Source organism: Phoca vitulina, unplaced genomic scaffold (genome assembly GCF_004348235.1).
Source record: "Phoca vitulina isolate PV1807 unplaced genomic scaffold, GSC_HSeal_1.0 scaffold29, whole genome shotgun sequence".
Classification (NCBI taxonomy): Eukaryota; Metazoa; Chordata; class Mammalia; order Carnivora; family Phocidae; genus Phoca; species Phoca vitulina.
Genome location: NW_022589732.1, coordinates 14,372,072 through 14,387,559, shown reverse-complemented (window position 1 = coordinate 14,387,559; position 15,488 = coordinate 14,372,072). Strand labels below are relative to the sequence as shown.

General features: G+C 53.3%; 1 protein-coding gene across 15 annotated transcripts in view; it reads left to right on the top strand.

Moving 5' to 3' along the window:
* Positions 1 to 15,488, top strand: part of CAMK2G (calcium/calmodulin dependent protein kinase II gamma) — a 54,638-nt gene that overhangs the window by 6,900 nt on the left and 32,250 nt on the right. For all 15 annotated transcript variants that reach the window (XM_032423587.1, XM_032423586.1, XM_032423575.1 and 12 more), the window contains exons 3-5: positions 5,705 to 5,764; positions 12,955 to 13,009; positions 13,903 to 13,968. In XM_032423587.1, coding sequence (XP_032279478.1) covers positions 5,705 to 5,764; positions 12,955 to 13,009; positions 13,903 to 13,968 — 181 coding nt within the window. The remainder of the gene's footprint in view (positions 1 to 5,704; positions 5,765 to 12,954; positions 13,010 to 13,902; positions 13,969 to 15,488) is intronic.

The window sequence follows — 15,488 nt, the reverse complement described above, 5'->3', positions numbered from 1 at the left end:
TTTTGTTCCTGTGATACGTGCTGATATCCACACCTCCATCTAGGCCCAGAGCTCTAAGCCTGGTGGAGCAAATCCCTCTGTTTTGCTGGCCGAGGCCTCGCTCTCATCTGTACCACCTCTCTGGGTACAGACCCCTCTGTGGTGGGGATATTTCCAGCCACCCCCCCACCCAGCACCATCTCTACTTCCTGGGTCCTATCAGCAGCAGCTTCCCATCTGCTCCCCTCTTTTCTCCTCTCTCTCTTTCCCCTCCCCCCAGCTTGCTGCTGCCCTGGGAGGAGCTATTTTTAGGGGCTGCTTCCTGGGATGTTTTACTTGGGGCTGGTTACCATGAAGGAAATGTCACCAAAACAGTGGGCAAAGGCTGCAGGCACCCAGATCCCTGCCGGGGGCATGGAGAACTCAGTGGCTGACCCGGTTCTGGCCCGGAGAGAATCCAGAGTGTCCAGAGGCTGAGCCCTGCCTTCTTGGAGCTTGCAAGTGACCCCATGGGGATTTTCTCCATCTAAGCTGGTTTGGGAGACTTTGGTTATGGGGCACTTGTTAGTGCCTCTCTCCTCTCCCTCCTTAGTTAAAGCTTCTCTTAGGACACAGAGGCCACAGCGGGGCTTGGGTCTTTGTGTCACCTGGTGAGAGCTGCTTGAGTGAGGACTGAAGAGAAAAGGAGGGTGCCAGATTCGGACAGAGCCTGGGGGGTTGACGTGAGCACGTTTTGGGCCCCATCCTACTGTACTCACAGCACGCGGCTGGTCCCGGGTGTGTGAGTGTGAAGGAATTCCAAGCCGTGACCCCTCCGCAGGCATGGTGGATGGACTTTGCTCTTAATTGGAGATTCTTTGCACCTTTGGAGTGAGATTCAAAGAGGAAGGGATGTGGCATCGCAGTGTCAGGATGAGGTCAATGGGATTGTGGCCTGGGATTCCCACTGGTCAGTGCCCAAGCCCAGGGGCTGTTTATAAGCAGCTGGAAATGTGGATTATGACACCAAATCCCTATGGTGCCCTTGTTCTTTCTCCTCAGAGTGAGGCCCCGGGGGCCAGACGGAGGCCTCTGCCGCTTGGGAAGGACGAGGAGGGCACTCAGGAGGGCAGCAAGAGGAGACGCTCCACTTGGAGCATCTGAAATTGGGCTGTAGGAAGCTGTAGGAATCTTCTCGTCATTCATGTCAGGATCACAGGCACCTTGAAATACCCTTTGGAAAGTCCAAGGTGTCATTGGGATTGGAACTTGGGGAGGGTCCTCATAGGCGGAGTAGGGCCGTGTGTGTTCTTTCCCATCACAGAGGGTGGTGTATTCAGGTGGCAGTAGAATCTTATGTGAAGCTAGTACTGGCATTTGTGGTTTTAGGGAAATGTCACTAAATCAGTCATGTCCCTACAAGGCCATGGAGGATCAGTGGCCAGCCTTCCCTGGCCCCTGGTCCTGTGGTGGGGGAAGGCAAGTGCATTTGGAGTAGGCTTCTCGTTTGGATTGAGGGGAGAGGTGGTTCTAGAACCCTGCCTCCCCTTTGCTACATGCTGTCTCCTCATTGCTTCCTCTTTTCTGCCTCCCTTGGCACTGACTACCTGGTCACTCTTTGCCGCTCTTCCTGGTGATGGGTACTTGGCCTGGACCAAGGCTCGAAGTGCTTGGGCCAAAGGCAGGAGAGGCAAGGCCTCCACGGATGCTTGTTTCTCCGGCCTGGCTCTACACTGGGTGGGCTGTTAGGGAAGGCCCGAGCAGGTCCCTGATAACGGCCACTTCTGCTTTCTGCTCCTGTTGCTACCTCTGCTGCTGCGGGGGAAAACCTTGCAGAGAGATGTGGTCAGAGCTGGGCTGAAGGTCGGCCGGGGCGGGTCTGTCCATGGCAGCAGCACACAGGCAGGCAGGAAGTGGCCCGGTGCAGAAGCGGGAAGTGGCTGTTGTCAAACAGGAAGGGGGGGCTGGGCCACGTGAGGGGGCGGGAAATAGCCCAGTTGAAAGGTGGGTGGGAAGAGGGTCAGCCTCTGAAGGCCTCGGAACAGCGAGCGCAGGGGTCCATGGAAGGAGGGGTGTCTCGAGGGAGAAGGCCATCTTTGGGACAAAAGCACCAGCTGGTGTGTTACCACCTCCGGATGCCCAGGCTGCGCCTGTGGACTGAGTCAGTTCAGTGGCTTCACCCCTTTTGGGGTTGTGATGCTGTGCTTTAGCCAGGACAGCCCTTGCTGTTGGGCAAGATACTCCACAAACCATATTTGTTCCTGAAATGCCACTGCTGCTGCTGGCATGGAGCCCTCTGCTTTTTTGCCCAGACAGGGCCTGGTCCCGGAGGGGACTCCAGGACGGGAGGTGTGTGGGGGACGGGGGCAGGAGACAACAGCGGGGAGCCTGGGGCGCTGGCCTGCGGTGCACGGTGTAAGGACGCAGGGAGAGTATGGTAGGCAGAAACCCCATGGCTCATTGAGCAGAGCTTCTGGACGGCAGGACGCCACCGCCTCCAAGGGTGAGGCCGAGGAAGAGGGGGGATCCCGCAGGCAGTGGCGTGGCTAGGCTGTCCTCTCTCTGAGAAGCCCCTGTTGCTCTCCTTTCCCCAGGGCGGGCCCCACCCAAAGCAGCAGCTTTGGTACTTCCAGCCCAGAGCGGATACCTCCCCCTCAGGAGGGCTGTGGCCGAGCCAAGTCAGAGGGCTCTGCTGGGGTGCTGTGGACTCTGGCCGGACTCTGGGTCCGACTCGCTCAGTGTCTTTGGATCAGGTTCTCCCCGTGTGCCAGGCACTGCACTGAGCATTTACCCAGTTACCGCATTTAATCTGCAGAGAGCCCTGCCTCCGTTTTCCAAGTGAGGAAACTTTTCCCCGGGATATGTGCCTGGCTCCTTGTGTCACCTCCTTCGGGTCCCAATCAAACGTCACTTCCTTGCTGCGGCTCTTCCATGACTGTCCTATTTAAATGTGTACTGTGCCTTTTCCCTGCTTTATTTTCCCACATTTTGCACTTGCCATGACATTTCCTGTGCCATCCCCTTCTTCTTGTCTGTCCCTCCCCCCCTCCCAGCCCCACTAGAATATCACCTCCACGAAGGCAGGGATTTTTGTCTTGTTTTGTTCACTGCTGTAGCCGCAGCGTTCAGAACAGTGTTTTTGAATGAATGAATGAGGCGCAGATGGATTTAATAACTCACCTGCCATAGCCATGCTCGGACTCAACCCAGGGCTGTCTGACTCCAAAACTGTTGTGTTCATGGATGGAGTACATGCTAAGGATCAGCACAAAGACTAAGGAGCAGCCTGGGATTCAGAGAAGACATGGGGACTCGGCTCCTTGGAGACAGGGTTGAATTAAGTGGCTAACAAGGACCCTCTGGACGGTGGGCAGCTCCTTCGAGGAGCTGGAAGTCTGAATCTGTGTCTCTCCTCTCCCTGTTCTGAGTCACTGGTGAAGCCAGAGCACCCTTATTTTTAGTGCTGCTACTCTTGTGGGACTGTAACCATTAGCCAGTAAGAGACTTAAGGGAGGAGATAAACATTAATCTTCCAGGCCTTCCCCTCAGCAGCCACCTCCACATTGCAAGATGCTGTTCTCCTGCACCTGCCCGGGCAGCCAAGCCCAAGGGTTGTGGGTCAGAGGGTGGCGAGGTGAGTGGTCAGAGGGCGGAATCTTTGGGGCTGGCTAGCTTGGTACTTCCAGCCCAGTTCCAGGAGCTGGGAGGAAGGCGGGGTAGCCCTGGCATCTTCCCAGCCAGATCTGGAAGAAGCAAGCCCCCCTGCCACTGAGCAGGGCTAGCACTACTTCCTCAACTACCTCCAGGGTCTGCAGGTCCCTGGGACCGACGGATCCCAGGTGATGTGGGACTGGAGGTCACCTGTGGTTCTCTGGCTGCATCCTGGTCAGTGCTAACGCCAAACTGAGGATGGAAAGGAGGACCTGACCCAGATCTTTGGGCAGCTGGGATGGATTAGCTGGGCAGCAGGAACTAATCTCTGTCTGTCCCCACCTCCTTCTTGCACAAAGCAGAGCTGTTGCTAGAGGGAAAGTTTAGGACAAAACGGGGGGTGATTGGTGAAACAACAAATGTGAATCGTTTTAGTCTATAATCCCTGTGTTATCTCAGACTACATTATTTTGGCAGGCCTGGGTTGGAATCCCAGTTCTTTCCCTTTCCTGCTGCAGGATCTCGGGCGAGTTATTTAACTTCTCTGGGCTTCAGTTTCATTATCTGTGAAGAGGTGACAGTGATAGCACCTCCCTGGTAGGATGGTTGTGGGGGTCATAGGGAGCTCTACAGAGGCTCTTTGCTGTTGAGCTGGAGGTGGGGTGGACAGAAGCCCCTACCAAGGGAGGCAGGAATTGCTTGGCAGGTGTGGATGTGAAGGCACCTGCCCAGACCTGGAGAAATGCCTCCCAAAGCCCGGAGTCTTTACTAGCTGTCCTCACTTTATCCTGTCATCATTGCATAGTGATGGAGAAAGGGCTCTAGGCTCAGACTGCCTGCATCCACTGCCTGGGACCTTGGGTGGGTTACTTCAACTTTTCAAGCCTCAGTTTCCTCATTTGTCATGTAATGGAGTTCATTAGATCCTTTACTTCACAGGGTCTCGGTGAGGGTGAAGGAAGATAACCCACGCCTCTGCCTGGCATATAGTGACTCCTCAGTAAATAATGGTTGTTACTACCATTGGTGTTATTGATAAACCAATACGAAGCCCCATCAAGGCAGGAACTCTAGGATAGGAAGCATCACTCAGAGAGGTCCCACCCTTTGAAGAGCTTGGGACCAAAAGATACTGGACATAATGTGCGATGTGAAAATTCTAAGAAGTGCAGCAGAAGATGGGGGGATGCTCAGAGAGAGGAGAAGTCACATCTGCCAGGAAGAACAGGGAAGACTTTGTGAAGGAGGGGACTGTTGCAGCAGGTAGAGGGGGGAGGGCTGCTAGGCTGCCTTGCTTTGAGTGGTAGCATCCTCTCTTTCTACTTCCTGGAGCTCTGCCTTCCTGTGGAAGGAACCGACCAATGCAGCTTGCTTGTACCTGGGGACTCCGGGATTTGGGTCCTTTCACCAAAACAGAGTAATCCCAGTGCCTGAGTGCCAAGAGGTGAGCGCTCACAGCAGGGTGTGGCCAGGAGGATCCTGGGGAGAAGCAAAATTACTGCAAAGTGGGCATCATAATAGTGCCAGCCTCATAGAGTGGTTATGAGAATAAATTAAAAGATGTTTGTACCTGGTGTAGAAGTAAGCTCTTGAGAAATGTTAGCTCTGCTTATCATTTTGTCAGATCATTATCATCTTCATCATCATCTTGGTTGTCAGCATCATTATGTTTCAGGGATACTGTGAAGACTAAATCAGAGAATATTTGCAAAATTCCTAGCACAGTGCCTGGTCCTATAGTGGGTGTTCAATAAAAACTTAGTTATTGGTAGTATCTCTATCAAGGAAGAGATTCTGGACGCCCTGGCCAAGTGAAATCCCTGCTGTAGTGAAAAGGGTACCAGAGTTGTAGTCGAAGACCTGGATTCAAGTCCTGACTCTGCCTCACTAACTTGAGGGACTTTCCTAGGGCATTTCCTCATTTGAAAAAAGTCATAATACCTGTCTCTAGGATTGCTGTGACTTGCTGCATTAATTCAGCAAATTAGTAAAAAGTGCATAGTTGGTGCCTAATAATTGAAGGACTATGAATAGCCGGGTGGCCACAAATAGAATGGATGGCTGATGGTTTTTGTTTTCTCTCTTCTGCTTTTAGATCACCAGAAACTAGAACGTGAGGCCCGGATATGCCGACTTTTGAAACATCCAAACATTGGTAAGCACCTTCGCTCGGGGTAATTCTTGGGCATCTGGTAGAAGGTAGGGAGAACAGAGATCCACTGCTTTTGTGTCTGAAACCAGTTCTGTCCCTGGATCTTTGCCTGGTGTAATTTTTTTTTTTTTTTTTTGTCCAAGTGGGATAGCAGGTGTGTCTTGCTCAGAACGCTGGGACCTTCTGCTCTAGAGACCTGCGGGTCTCCATCCCCACAGTGCCATTTCAGGGCCAGGATAGGAGGTCCTAGAACAGGTTTCAGACTCCCTTTCTTCCCCTTCTCCTTCCGTCTTTGGGCTGAGGTCCAGGGCCTGCAGCGTGTGAGGCTCCGGGCTAGTAGCCTGCCAGCATCCCTCACCAGGGGCCTTCCACAGCCGTCATAAAAGGGTCCGGATTTTGTTTCTGGACTTGAAAGAGTTTTGTTCCTGTTACGGTGTCGTGCGCACTCTGGGGGTTTCCATGGTGCTCCCGTTTGTATTCCCCAGAGCCAGGAAAGCAAGCTGCCCACCCGCCTGGCTTCTCTGGAGAAGGGAAGGCAGGAGCCACTCTCATGGGGAAGGAGAAAAAATTAAGAGGATTTCTCCCTGCTCCCACCCTGACTTGGGGGACAAGAGCACATTGTTGGTTGTTCTAAAGCCTGAGGAGGTTTGCCTGCCACAACCCACTCCAGCTCAGTTTTACATTGTTCAGCTGAAATAGTCTTTGCCAGAAGCGTTGGCCCTGATTTGGTGCTTCTCGCAGAGGGGATAGAAACGGGGCTGGCTGCAGTGTCTGAGCAGAAACCCCAGTCTTGACTTGAGGCAGAGCAGGGAGCATCTCCTAGGTTTTTCCCTGAAAGCCCTGAGTCATCACAAAGAAAAACACGTGTTCCTTGCTCCTCAGGCATGGCCTAAATATCGGGGCTCCCACAGTGCCCCGGAGGCTGCCCGCTCTGCTCTGTTGGCGGCCGGGGCTGGGAGGTGACTTGCTGAAGCCTGATGCTTCCTCTGGAGCTACCCAGCCTCTGGTCTGCCAGACCTTCGGCTGGAAAGCTTAACGTGAGCTCTTAACGTGGGAGAGCTGAGGTCGTACTCTAGCCCAAGGGGAGAGGAGTAGCTCTGAGCTAACCAGAACTCCAACCATGCAGGGCTTTACAGATCGCAGTCAGCAGCTTGGATTACACCCGGAGCGGATTGACATAGCCAATGCTCAGCTCTGCTGGTGCGGTGTGTCCCACCGAGCCAACACCTCTCAGCTGATGGGTCCCAGGCTTAGAACTCCTGGAGCTCCCTGCGTGAGCTCCGAAGTCAGACGCTCACCTGCAAACAGCACAGTGGGGACCGACGTGTCACCTTGGGTAGGAGAGACAATGAGAGGAGCGCCGAGCAGCAGTCGCAAATTCGGGCGTGTTTTGTTTGGCCAGCTCAGTGGTCTAAAAATATTTTATTATTTGCCAGTATTTAAAAACAAGATTTTGCATTTTGGGGAAAAAAAAATTCTGTTTCCCAGTTTTGCGAATCAGACATTGGGGCTCTGCTGAGCCCGCATCTGTATGCGGCCAGAATCAGCTAGGGCTGGGCAGTGGCTGCCCTCCAAAGTCTACTGGCCAACCGTCCTTTGCCAACTACCTTGTTAACCTTATGTTTGCACTGCCTACCTGGTCCCCGGAGGCTTTTGAGCTTGTGACCTCTAACCTAGAAGTTCCAGAACAGAAAGAAAAAGCCTGTGGGTAACTAGAGTCATCCACAAGCACGGGAGCATTTTAATGTTCCAGTCCCAGGTCTCAGGATCTGAGGACAGCAACTTCCTTCCCTTATGCTACTCGTGACCAAGTCATAGAGTTGTTCTCATGCCAGGAGGAGCACAAAAGGTGGGGTGGGCGAGGCAGGAGGCAGAACCACGTCTGCATCGTCCGTAGCACGGACTTGATCGACCCTGGAAGGGTTGGGGTAAGATGAAGACCGCTGAGACATGACCAGGAAGGACAAAAATGGGATTCTAGCTGAAAACAGTCGTACCCTTCTTTTTATGCCTTTCTAGAAATTAAATATATACTTTTGACCTTTTAGACCTCACTTGGTTTGGTAGCTCTTTCCTTTTTAATCACCTGCCCCCAGCTCGACCTGGGGTCCTGGCAGTTGGGGGACCGCCTACCCTAGTCATCTGCCCTGTTAGGGGCCCCGCGAGATCCAAGCCAGGCCAGGCCAGGCACACTCACTTCATCAGCATCTGATTGCCCAGAACTGTGCTTCATTTCACAACTGCTCCCAGATCCTGAGGGATGTTGGTCTGGGGCCTTATTCCGGGATCAAGAGCAGCGAGAGGGAAGGGTGAGTCAGGACTGTGTCCTGGGAGAGCTGGCTGGCCGGGCTCTCTGGCTTCCGGTGGGAACCGGGCTCCTGGAGACGTGGTGGGGCGGTAGATCCAGGAGGCTGAGGTTGCCATGGATCCTGATCTGGCTTGTGGCAGAGAGGAGGCCGTTTTGTGCCCTAATTCACTATTCCCCTCTCTTCGCTGCCCCGTCCTTCAGAGTTGTGGCCCCTTTGGCTCCAGCCTCTTTAACTCCATCCCAAGGGGATACAAGTGGACCAGCCCAAGAGTGGCTCAGAGTTGAGGAAGCTGAGAACAGAGAGTACATGGTCCCTCTCTGGCTGCTGTACTTGAACTCAGAAGGATTTTTGGTGCAAGGAGCCAGGCATCCCCAGTTTTCTTCCCTAATAGATATTCTATCCCAGGAGTTAAAAAGCCTGCTGGAAGAGCGAATGCTCATGTAAACTGCAGAGTCTGGGTGACAGCAATGTGTCAGTGTAGGTTCATCGATTGTAACAAATGTGCCGGGCTGGTAGGGCATGCTGATGGTAGGGGAGGCCCTGTGTGTGGGGGCAGGTGGTATGTGGATGCTTTCTGGACTTCCTACTCAGTTTTGCTATGAACCCTAAACTCAAAAAAATAAAGTTTATTGATGAAAAAAAAAAAAAGCCTGTTGGTTATGAGGCATTCTGCAGAACCTGAAACAGCTTTGGGAGAATGGCCAGAGGTGTGGAGTGAAGAGGAGGGGCCGGTAGTTGTCCTGTCTCCAGTCTGAATGGAGCGTGTTCTACCTGTGATCTGCTTGCTCCCTGCTCTAAATTCCTCTAATGAATAGACTCTGTCTTCCTTCGTGCTGAGCTGCCCCAGCAGGTTCAATCACAGTCTGGCATGATGGTTTAGAGCAGTACTACTGAAACTTTTATGTGCTCAGGAATCACCAAGGGATCGCATGAAACTCAGGGTCTGATTCAGAAGGTCTGGGGTGGACCTGAGCTTGTGGTCTCGGGAGTGTGGTCTCCAGGGGAGGCTCACACTGCCGGTCTGCGGGCCGTGTGCGGGGGAGCAAGGTGTGTGGCTTTGCGATCGTGTCGTCCAGGTTTGCGTGTGGGATTTGCTGGTCTGGAGCTGCAACCTCCAGCAGAATATTTAGCCTCTTCGTGGAGTTGTGAGAGGGTTCAGTGGGCAAAGGAGGCCTCGGCTTGGAAAGAATGGAGGCCATGAGAACAGGATCTCCAGCTACCAGAAGTGACCTTCCCTAAATCCTCAGCCGCAGCTCAGTTTGCAGGGTATTTAAGCCAGGCTGCCATTTATCTTGGACCCAGGGCCCATTCAGCTAACGCTAAATGGAGCAGAAACAGGGGCAAAGAAAAAGAAGAACACCTTGAATCCTGACCAAGCAGCTCCTAAATCTCTGCCTCGGGCAGTCCTGCCCACCTGCTCCTGGGGGGGCAGCCTCAGTCCCCCACTGGCCCCCAGGAAACAGGACCTCCTTTCCATTGTGCTATTGCTGCAGACACTTTTAACAGTGACACTTTCTCAGAGCTTTTTGAGCCAAGATTTGCTAGTTAAAATGTGGCATATTGTTGGGTGGTTTCTAAAGAACCGGAAATAGCCACCGCATTTGGGTTATGGCGTTGTTAGTCCTTGAAGGTATGAAACGTCAAGTGAAGGTATTTAGGTGTTTGGGCCATTTTTCCCTCCACGGTTTTTAAAGAAAAAGTAACTAGTTTTATCGCTGAAATGCAGTAGATGCTTTATCATTCTTTTCCAGGTCTTTCTGTCTGTGGCCTTGGTCTGGCCCTCCTTGGCCTTCAAGCCATCTGCTGTGGGATGGACTGAGTGTCAGGTTATTTTTTTCCCCACACATCCATCTCATCCTTCACTTCTGCTTCGTAGCCCTTTCCGCAGTAGTGCGTAGTGACATATTTGTGTAAGTGCTGGTTTAAAGCCCGTCTTCCCCATTGACCTGGAAGCTCTGTGGCCACGCCTGCTTCTGGAAAGGCGCCCCATGGACACTGTTGGGCGGAACAGAGTGGCCAGAGCTAGTGGGGACAAGTTGGAGTTCCTTTGCCTAAGAGGACAGAGAAAGGGACTCCTCGCAGGCAATTCCACAGTATCAGGGATCTTGCTGTCAGTTTGTTTTGGGTTCAAGTCTCAGTTCGGCCACTTAGGATGACCTTGGATGAGTTCCTTTCGGGGCCTCGGTCTTCTCTCCTGTGAGATGGGGGTAACAGAGGTAACGTGAGAGCTCAATAAAATAACGTATGTAAAGCAGTTAGCACAATGTCTAGCACATAGAAACAACTAAGTAGTGGTGCTCACTTGGGTCATTATTATCAAGATTCTGCTGGATAGGCACTTAGGGTGGCACAGTCAAGTTTTTCCTCTTGTCCTCAGTTCTCTTAATTTTCTTTACAAATGGTTCAGCTATGAGGCCTTTTGCACCTGTCCCTTCTTGTCTCAGTGGTACCTTGCTCTGGGGCACACATCAAAGCCATTCTCTGGGCTGAGTGGCCTGGAAGGATTAATCTTCCGCTGCGGCTCTTCTCTTCTGATTCCCCTGCCCTGCTTCCTCCCACCTGGGCTCTGTGTGTGGCCTTCCTGGAGAAGGGCAAGCGCCCATGCCTCCCTGCCTCAGCATAGGCCTGGGCACCTGGACTTTGTGCAGCACTCTCAGCCCCGCTGTGTGGGACGAGGGGGCAGGCCCAGGGGCGGGGGGCCGGGAGAGGCAGGGCCAGGGGGCAGGACTCCCCTGGGAGTGGTTGTTAGCATCCTACCTGCCGTACTGTTAGCTTACCGTCCTGCTGCTGTTAGTCCCCTCCCTAATGAGGCTGGTCTTTAGCTTCTGGGACAGCTGATTTCCAGGGGATTATTTGTATTACACACTTTAATGCTTTTTAATAGCAAATTTTTAATTAAATGGAAAGTCCTTTTGGACACGAGGGAACGCAGCTACAACAGGACTCTGTGCGCAGCACCGACTTAGACCAGAGAAGCGCACGTGGGGAGAGGGCTGGCAGGGCTTTGGGGGAGCTCACTTGAGCATGCCCGGGTTGATTAGGGTGGGAGGGAGGAATGGGTCTGGCTGTAGCTCCTTCCTTCTGTCATCTGGGGGCCTAGTGAAGTATGAGCTTGCTCGCCCAAGTACGGGAGACAGCAGTTGGAGGAGGAGGGATTTTTGAAGTACCCCCTGCCTTTGATCCCAATGGCAAATCACAGTTGGGGATGGAATTTGGGGTAACCAGATCAGATCAAATAGAGCAGGCAATAGGAAGTGTCAACAGTCAGTAGGCCCTCCATCTAGCCCTGGCAGGCCCGAGTCCTCATTTTTGTCAGCTGAGGAGAACCACGGAGCTGTAGGAATGGCCAAGTGCCTGTAATTTGTGACCTTGCTATGGTGGGAAAGGCTGTAGGGAAGCGCCCCAGCCCTGAGGAAACAGTCTGACACCGGAAATGGGACCTGTCGTGTGGGGCGGTTGGCAGGCTGGGTCCCGCCAAGGAAGAGACATGGTGACTCCTGTGTATCCGAGAACTTCACCGGCCGGCTTGGTGTCAGGCCATTCCCGAAAGTGCTCTGTGAGGTGCTCCTGAAACTGCCCGGGGCTGGCGTGAAGGTCAGACAGAGGTTCCGCATCAGGAGGGTTCAGGTGAGGGAAGGGACAGGGACAGCCTCGACAGCCTGCCAAAGCACCACCTTGTGTTTGCATGAGAATGGTACTCAGGGGTTGGCATTTAAGCCCGAGGTGGCTTTGTGGGCAGAAGCTTGAGGAGGAGACCTCAGAAGACATTAGGCTGGTTTCTTGCCCAGGAGCTCTGGAGGCGGGAAGTGGGAATGGATTCTGCCTGCAAGCCTTTGCCGGCAGCTGGTGAGCTGCCCCGCTCTGCTCGGTGCCCTGGCCTCCCGGACAGTCCGTGCTGCTGCTGTAGGCGCGCTCGTGGGTAGTCTCTCTCACAGGCCCCATTGCTCTGGTGCCTGGCTGTGTGGGCTACACCACATTTCTTAGAGGAAGCGGTGGGGTAGACCCGTCTTTGGAGGCAGAAAGAGCTGGCTTTACATCTTGACCTATTGCATCTTTGGCCTTCGGTAAGATACGATGTCTCTGAGCCCCCAGCGTCCTCATCTGTGGGATGGGAGGAATTCTCCTCTCGGGGTGGTCGTCTGGAAGAACCAACTCCTCAGGGACAGCCACTTTGTCCTTCCATCTAGCATGGAGTTCCACACGTAGCAGGCACTCAGTAAATCCTTGTAGAATAAGTCATGTCTGCAAAGAGCCTAACCCCAGGCCTGGCATATAAGAAGCGCCGAATAAACAGTGATTGTTGTCCTTGCTTGAGTCTGCATGTTGCCTCCCATGCTCACCATCCGTTAGCCTCACTCCCTGTGCCTTCCCGCTGGGTGTTACCTTTCCAGCTTCTTCCCCACCCTTTAATTCCCCGTTTCCCATCTACTCCTGTGAAAGGGCTCTCGGGCCCTCCGGTCTTGTCATCCTCTGTCCCTCCGCGGTCAGCCTCCCTCGGCGCCCCTTGCTCTTGCCCTGCGTTACACCGTCATGCAGCAGATCCCAGGACCTCCTTCTCTGGGACTAGCCCCTCTGGGAAGGTTCCTGCTTCTCTCTGTCTTGTCTTCTTAGCCACAAAGCTTCTCTCTCTTGCCTACGTCTGAGGCAGTCTGAGGTGGCAGCCGGAGCACTGGACCCGGGGTCTGGTTGTTTCTCTGTTCTGCAGCCGTGTCACCTCGTCTTGGGGGTGGGGGTGACAGGCATGTCGCCGCTTCTCACTGCCACTCCTTCAGGAGACCGTCCAGGGAGGCTGGCAGGCTGGGGCAGGGGTGGGGTTGCTGAGGAGAGGAGTAGGTTTCCAAGGTTTCTCTCTGTTAATCTCTGTCCCCATCTCCTCTCTTGCAGTGCGCCTCCATGACAGTATTTCTGAAGAAGGGTTTCACTACCTCGTGTTTGACCTGTAAGTGCCACTTTCTGAGGGTGTGGGGGCCTTTCCCTCCAGCTGGCTCACCATGAAGGCTTGGAGAAAGACCTAAACTGGGTCTTCAGCCTCTGCCGAGGGCCCCTTCTCCTTTGCCTGAGGGAAAGGATTTGATTTTGACCTTCCTCTGGTAATGGGCAGGTTGCGGAGGGGACCTCGTTGCTCACTCACGGTCTCCCCAGGGCTCCAAACCCCCAGATGGCATTACTCGCGCATTTCTGTTCAGCAGCACACCTTGTGCAGATGCTTTTTTTTTTTTTTTTTTTCTTGTTTCTTGGTGTGTTGTCCTTAGTGGAGAAATAGACTACAGCTCTTCGCATGACCTTAAAAATTCTGGGAAATTAAAGGTGGCTTTTATTAGTTATAAACTGGACTCCACTTGGTCTCTCCTCCACTTTGGTTGTGGTTAAATATCTCAAAAGTAGCTCTTCACCTCCTGGAAATGCCTCTCTGGTATTTTCAGGATTGGGTCTCTGTGTCCTTGATCTCATTATTCTTCAACTTTAGGAGTAGGTCTGTCCTTCTTGGGCAGCTGTGTATCTCAGTATTCATATTGGTCTCAAATAAAACTGTGACTTTCTGAGTAGGTTGATAATTTTCTCTTAGATCCCTGTATATTCATCTTTGCCTGAGTATTAGCTAATCTGTAGATTATAGACACAGAAATGTGCAGGAGGAAGGGAGGGCCCACGTTACCCCAGGGAGAAGCCCCACGTCATTGAAGGATGGAACATGTTTGGGCTCTCAGATGGAATGCATGTGGAGTTGGGATTTCTTTAAAAGCTGTTCCGTGGTGTGACCTGTTGCCTGTTGGATGCTGGGATTGGCCAGCTGACCTGCTTCCTCTGACCCTCTCTGTCTGTTGGTTGCAGTGTTACCGGCGGGGAGCTGTTTGAAGACATCGTGGCCAGAGAGTACTACAGTGAAGCTGATGCCAGGTGAGACAAGGACCCTAGAGTTCCGGGTGAGTCTTGGCCACTTCAGGGGGGCAGGCTTTGTGCCTGTTTGAAGAGTCTTTGGATATAGATCAGAAGATCTTCTGTCTGGACAAAGATTCCATAGAGCTGGACCTGGGCTGCATTTTATGGGTGATGTTAGAAGTTAGAGCCGTCTTTTTTTTGGCAGAGGGGAAGCACTTGCAAGTCTCCTTTACCCTTTCACCCCAGAAATACCTTTTCTTTGCACTACTGTGTACTTGCAAGCCTGCCCAAGGGCCCTCCCTACCGCAGCTTCTTTCCTTTGACAAATTTTACTGTGTGCAGGGCACCCTGGGGATGATCCAGAGATGGAGAAAACGTGGTTTGCGTTCTGAAGGAGTGTAAACATCTGGGCTAATCAACCAGGAACCTTCTCAAAAGAGATTCCAGCCTGGATCCCTTAGTCTCTTGACCACCACAACCAGCCCTGGTGTGGGGCACCTCAGGCGGGAGGACCGTTCCTTGGCCACATCCCTCAGCCCTCAGCCCCCCGTGGCAGCCCTGGCAGAATTCTGCCCACACCGCAGCTCTCGGGTGTTTGTGTGGCCTGTCCTTCCCGCCTCGGCTCCTCCCCCAGGCCCCGAGTTTTCTCCGAGGGTGATGTCCATGCAACCTGGTTTTGATCATCCTGCCTGCAGCTTATCTGGCATATGTGGCAGCTCTGGCTGCCTCTAGAGAGTGGGGGAGTGCAGCTTCCTCACAAATTTCTCAACCCTGAGAGGCCAGTGTTTGCTGATCAACTTCAGATGCTTCAGCCTCAGGAAAACTTCTCAAGTGGGGAGATGAATTCCAGTGCCGGCAGGGGAGGACCAGACCCTGGGGCAGGAGGAGGCGGTGACCGCCCTGGGAGCCTGGCGGGGAGGAGGGAGGGCTGGCCAGGGGGAGGGGAGGGCTGGTGTGTGACTGTACCAGTGGGCTTGGCCTGGCTCTGCTGGGACACTTCGCACTTTTGCCATTTTTGGCCAGAAGGCTCTCTCTGCTAGCCTGGCTCTGTTCTAATTATACATTTCTGTGGAGACTCGCCTCTTCAGCTCAGTCTTAAAGTCTCTTTGGCCTACTCATGGGCTGTGTTCTGAAGGGAGGCCTGAGCCTCAGCCTCCAGGAGCCTGGTAAGACCCGTTGGCTCTTGTGGAAGCCCCAGAATCAGATTTTAGAGAAGGAGTCAGAAGTCCGGGTCACCAGCTGAGCACCTCTCTGCAAGCCTGCTGCACATACCTGCTGACGGGGGCCTCATTCTCTAGGCCCGGGATCCTCAACCTCAACACCACTAACATCTGGGGCCAGATAATTTCTTGTTGTGAGGGCCACTCCTGTGCACTGTAGAGTTTCAGAAGTATCCCTGGCCTCTACCCACTGGATGCCGGTAGCATCTCCACCTTAATTGTGACAACCAGCAATGTCTCCAGGCATTACCAGATGTCCCCCAGTTTTCACCATTGCTCTAGATCGCCAATGCTCCCTGCCAGGAGTTTGACTGCAAG